The sequence below is a fragment of the Beta vulgaris genome, chromosome 7 (assembly GCF_026745355.1).
Source record: "Beta vulgaris subsp. vulgaris cultivar EL10 chromosome 7, EL10.2, whole genome shotgun sequence".
NCBI lineage: Eukaryota > Viridiplantae > Streptophyta > Magnoliopsida > Caryophyllales > Amaranthaceae > Beta > Beta vulgaris.
This window is the reverse complement of record NC_079208.1, coordinates 1,808,454-1,814,172: the sequence shown is the minus strand read 5'-3', so window position 1 is coordinate 1,814,172 and position 5,719 is coordinate 1,808,454. Positions and strand designations below refer to the sequence as shown.

At 31.2% G+C, this 5,719-nt stretch overlaps 1 protein-coding gene across 2 annotated transcripts; it reads right to left on the bottom strand.

Annotated features, from left to right (window-relative positions):
- Window positions 1-961: 961 nt before the first annotated feature.
- Window positions 962-4,404, bottom strand: LOC104898225 (myb family transcription factor IPN2). Of its 2 annotated transcripts, none has more exons than XM_010685272.4 (6): window positions 3,948-4,404; window positions 3,623-3,699; window positions 3,293-3,359; window positions 3,064-3,130; window positions 2,703-2,775; window positions 962-1,926 (listed from the first exon to the last, which is right to left on the bottom strand). In XM_010685272.4, the coding sequence occupies exons 1-6, from the start codon at window positions 4,123-4,125 to the stop codon at window positions 1,156-1,158; spliced, it is 1,233 nt and encodes a 410-aa protein (XP_010683574.2). In that variant the 5' UTR covers window positions 4,126-4,404; the 3' UTR covers window positions 962-1,155. The 2 variants fall into 2 exon arrangements, with proteins under 2 accessions (XP_010683574.2, XP_010683575.2); XM_010685273.4 differs by having other exon boundaries at window positions 3,302-3,359; window positions 3,948-4,398.
- Window positions 4,405-5,719: the final 1,315 nt, after the last annotated feature.

Sequence of the window (5,719 nt, the reverse complement as noted above, 5' to 3'; positions counted from 1 at the left end):
AAGAAACTCACATATACCTATACAGTACATTATACTTGTATATTAGTTTTGTACTACTTTATAAAAGTAAAAGACTTCTTCACATGGCCTATTATAAAGTTGGTTAATATTACTTTGTGAATTTAATTAGTTTGCACATTTTACATTTATATCTGAATTACACTATTAACATAATAATTAATTTCGGACAAAGAATATTAAAGCTATTATTATCCAATTTTTATAATTTAAACTACATTGTCACTCTAAAACTAAACAAATTTAGTATAACTTAAAACCACAAAATGACTATCAAAGTCACAATCGAGGTAAAGAGAACATAGGATCCAATCACCTTTTGCACTCAAACAAATTTGTCTAGTAGCACTACAGTAGTCTACAGTCATCTTCTAAATTAAAGGGTAACACAATATCAAAGTATCACATATAGATACACAAAAATTTGTTATGCTTCCTCATTTTGTAAAAATTGCTACCACTCCTTTTTAGGAAGTTTACAATAACTTTTATAATTCCATTTTAAGAAGTCTTGTATGAGTTTTTAATTTCATCTCTTCCTTTCATCTATATAATCACATACACCATCTAGTCCCATTTTAATTACTTTCTCAGTTCCTTAATATGTGCGCCAAACCTGTATATGTAACAAAAAAAAAACACAGAGGGAGTAAAATATGATATTTGTATCACTTAGATATAAAACAAGTTTAATTTAGTGTCAAAATCTGGCATATTGCATTTGATTCAGGGTCTGTTCTCTTCGGCATAAAACAACTAAACTGGACTGATTTGAGCTGAACTGAAATGAATAGTGATGTGTAAGAGTAAAAGTATTGTCCAGAAACTGAACTGAATTGAACTAAATTGAACTAAATTGATCTGAATTGAAGTGAACTGAACTGAAAATAAGCTGAGGAGAATAGACCCTTAGTCCATATGCCCACTAACCCATGCAACAAAATTTCCATGAAAAGATCTACCAACGAGAGCATATATAGTACCATTATTAACATCATTTGAAGCATACCTTTAGCATGAAGCATTGGAGGTACATATGTTAAGCATTAAAATCTACTTAGATGACTAACAACGGACCAAAAATAATTGAAAACTCTTCCAAGAAATGAGCTTAAACCTACCAAAATTATACAAAGATCAACCATAAGTAGAATTTCTTCCAAGAGTTGTGCCTTGTCTCGCCGGTGACAACCTCTCTAGCTTAGTCGATGACTCGAATTTCTTGTCAACACCAACAACAATATCACTTGTTAAAATTGGCTTTGAATCATAAATCTCCGAAATCGAATCGATTTGATGATCATCATTATTACTACTTCGATGGTGGTGGTGATGATGATCCAAAGATGGTGGTGCAATTTGAATATCTCCTGCCTTAAAAAGATGTTCTTGATGATGATGATGATGATCTTGAGGCCCTAAACAAGTAGGTGTTGGAGGGCCTAATTCTTGAAGACGAAGATGATCATCAGACCAAATTATAGGGCTCTTACCATTATTATTGTTGTTGTTGTTGTTGTTATTATTCACATTGTTATTAAAAGGGTTTGATCTTTTCTTATTCCCTAAGTAAAGATTATCACTTGGTGCTAATTGCATGAAATTCTCAAGTGATGAAGATCTGTCTATACTTTGGTGAAGATCAAGTGGTTGTTCTCCACCATAGATGTTAAGGTCTTGAAGAGATGGAAAATTCATCGTGCCGAATTCTTTCATTGATCCTGATAAATGATCTGCCGCCATTGAAGAGTTGTTACTGCTTAAATTGTTGTTGTTGTTGTTGCCTTTATTATAGCTTGCTGAAGCTGTCATATTGGTTTCTCCTGCTAAAGTTTGACATGCTTTCTCTAGTATGTTTTGCATGTACTTCCCTTGTGCCTCAATTCTCAGCTGCAAATGTCTTTGAACCTGCATGCCATAATTAGGTATTATTATTAGGGATTGCGTGTTCGGTGTAACATGTTACACCATAACCTCTCGTGTAGCATGTATAATGTGATAAATTTTAACAATAATGACATAAACTATATAAATAATGACATAAATCTCATGTCATTCGAGTTTTTTTTTAATAAAAGAAGTGGTGATTTATGGGTTGTTACACGTAATAGCTAGTTACATACAAGAATTTGTGATTATTAGGACACATTTATGTAATTTTCTAATTTCCATGCAAAATTATGTCATTGTTAAATCATGCATGATAATTGAGAATAAACTAGACAACAAAAGAACTTATATACTCACTATTCTGTATGAAACTAGTTGTCACGTTGTAATCCAGGTTAACATGTACTAATTGACTTTTAATACCCATTTAGTAATCGTTAATAAATTGTGATAATAGGAATGAATTTTAAGTGTAAGTTACAAGGGAAGCACCCTTAAAATTTTAATGGGGAGACATATAATTTCAATCCCCAAGTTTATATTTTTTCTCCATAAGGAATCTCACCCCTAATTTTCATTACCACTCATTACCACCTAACAAGGTGGTATTGGATGGGAATGAAAATTCAAGAAGAAAAATATACACTTTAGGATAAATTAACATTACCATGGAAATGAACAATGATTTTATTTGTAAATTTACATACCAATTCATTCCTATTACCACCATTTATAACCAACTGCCATACGGGCCATTAACTCGTTAAGGTATATGATTTGTTATTTGGACTCACCTCTAATTGTTCTTGAAGTCTCCTTTGAACCTCCATTTGCATCCTTAATGCATCACTAATGTGCACATTGTTACTGCCATTGATTCAAAAGAAAATTAAAATCTTCATTATAAAAACAATATAGAAAATCAAAACACCCCCCCAAAAAAAAAAAAAGAGAAAGAAAAAAGTGCAAAAGAAGATGCCAGATAAAAAGATATTCTAGGAAGGGAGTGGTTCTTAAACAATTCAAGGTTACTTCAATGAGAAGTTGCCTTAAAAAACTTTTAGTAGTTTTTATGAAAAGAATTAAACTCCTACTACTGTTATTTGCAGAGAATGAATCTTAAGCTTGCTTGATAATCAATTAATTAACACATACTCGTTCATACTACGACCCATTAATCCAGATGAAGATGCACTGTTTCTTTGAAGCTCCATAGCAGACGCTGCAACCGCGAATCGAAGAGAAGATAACATAAAATTGCAGCACAAAGAAAGAACAAGGATGAATGAGATCTTTTTTCACATTCATTTTACATGTATTTAACATGTAAATATGTAGGAATATTGAAATAATTAAGAAACCCTAGATGTTGATAATTAGTCACCTCTCTTACCATCCTTAACTGAGTGATCATTAAACTCCTTATGAGGTTGCTTTCCAAGCCTGAATTTCTAATAACAAAAATAAATAGATTAGAGCATATATACAAACATAAGTGCAATTATAAAATTAATTAAGCTTCATTTTAATATATAAAATGTTTGACCTAACTTGAATTATATAGTTGCACCATGTTTATAGTTCAACTAAACCTCTCACAATTTTAATTATTTTGATAGAATTTTCCAAAATTTTATGATAGTTGCACTAGTTTTTTGAAGCTAGTACAACTAACTTTAGAAATTACAACAAGAGAATTATAAGTAATTCAAACCTGAAGATGGCTCTTGAGGTGGTACAAAGTAAGACCTTTAACACCCATAACTCTCATGATAGTCTTTGGTGTAGCCTCTACATAGATTTCAGCACCACCAAAGAAAGCAAAAAGAAAAACCTATTAGAAAACAATGATATATACTAAAAAATAATATTAATGTATCGATACAATACATGAACATACTTTCTCCGTTCTAAAATAAGGGAACACCCCCTACCTCTTTTAGGTTTTTTTTTAAAGATAAGTATTTCACGTTATTTCAGAACGGAGGAAGTACTGATAACATATGAACGATTGTAAGAATAAAGTTATTGGAACATACTATCAGGGCCTCCTAGCTGAGTAACAGCATCGACGAAGCGTTCATGGAGCTCGACAGTCCACCGGAGGCGCGGCTTAGGATCGGTGGTGAGGACGAGGCCAGAGTCATTTTGAACACACATAGATGTTGTCCTTTCATTTGAATTCATAGAAGAAGGCTTCTTAGGGTGGTGGAACATTCTTTCTTTTCTTTTCTTTTCTTTCTCTCTCTTTTTTTTTCCTCTCTCTCTTCTTTCTCTCAAGAATACGAACAAATGCGATATGCAAATAAGGTAGAGAATAGGATGCGGTTTTTTAAGGGTGAAGAGATGGTCCTTGCCTTTCTTTTTACTTCCTCTTTTTACTTCTTCTTCTTCTCTCTATCTTTTGTGGGGACTAAAATTCCTATCTTTTGTGGAATAGAAGACTGTCTCTCCCATGCATACTATCGTTTTCTAAAGCCCAGCCCCAAAGATGGTGCAAAGAAAAAATAACTTAGATATTATTATTTACTCCCTTTAGTTTTTACTCCCTCCGTCCATTTTAATCTACACACTTACACTTTTCACGCATGTCAATACAAAACTTTGAGGACTTATATCTTTAGTTTTGTATTTGTAAAAATTATAAAAAGTACATATTAATAAAATACATACTAAGACGAATCTAACAAGATCCCACATGACTATATTTTTATTCACGTATAAATCACAAACGAGGGTCAAAGTGCAATTTGTGAATAGTGTAAAATGTCAAAGTGTGTAGATTTAAATGAAAGGGAGGGAGTATTAGATTACCCCTTTCATTGGTAATAAAGTTTTAGGAGAAATATAGGGGGTTTTCAAAATCAAGGAACAATTATTTACTTCTTTCGGTTTTTGTTAGTTTATCCACTTTTTTGGACATAAATTTGTAGGAGAAATAGGTATGTAATAAATCATAAAAAGAAAGAGAAATTAGTAATTTATTAGCTATGTTTGGCAATATTAGCGAAAAATAGTCTGAAACTGATAAGATAGAGATGAAACTGATAAGGTGATGAAACTGATATGTTAGTTGATCAGATGTCTTTGGCAAAATTAGTTGCTTAAATTGATGATTAATTTTATTGGCAAAATTATTTGCTTAAGCTGAAATTTTTTTTTTTTGACAAAATTAGTTGGTATCATAATTTTAAAATTTCAATTACCTGATTTTGAAAAGGTAAAAATTTTAACATGTCATTTAAGTTATTTTAACTGCATGATATTTTATTTAGGTACTCCCTAACACTATTAATCATTTTAGCACCTAAAATATGTTAGCACCTTAATATTTAAGGTTACTAAAATGCTTCCCCCAAACAAAATCATTGGCATATTGTATTCAAGGTAATGTTGCGGGCCAAGAAAAATAGGGTGAGAAGGTAAAGATAATAATAAACAATATGAACCATTTCAAAAATAGAAAAAAGAAATGGCTAAAATAAAGAGACTACTAAAAAAAAAGTGGATAAACTAATAAAAACCAGAGAGAGTAAAGCTGATGTGATTATATTGTACGTTAACATGGTGTTGCTATAAAGTTCTAGAAAATTTGGTAATAAGTATAACTATTTTCTTAATATTTTAATTTTAACTTCCTTTTAAGCTCAAAATGTTATGGATTAGGTGTTTTAATTCCTTGAACGGATGGTCTCCTAATGCTATTTTTTCTTATCCTATAAAAACAAAAAGCTCAAAAAGTTCTTTTCCATTAAAATTATCATCCACTAGGCTTAAATTTTTGCATTTTTTATTTCACCCTAATTTACTC

Coding starts and splice junctions, on each gene's coding strand:
- LOC104898225 (XM_010685272.4), bottom strand. CDS start 4,125: ATGTTCCACCACCCTAAGAAGCCTTCTTCTATGAATTCAAATGAAAGG. Junction 3,700..3,947: donor TCAGCTAGGAGGCCCTGATA/GTATGTTCCAAT, acceptor AAATCTATGTAG/AGGCTACACCAAAGACTATC. Junction 1,927..2,702: donor GACTTCAAGAACAATTAGAG/GTGAGTCCAAAT, acceptor TATGGCATGCAG/GTTCAAAGACATTTGCAGCT.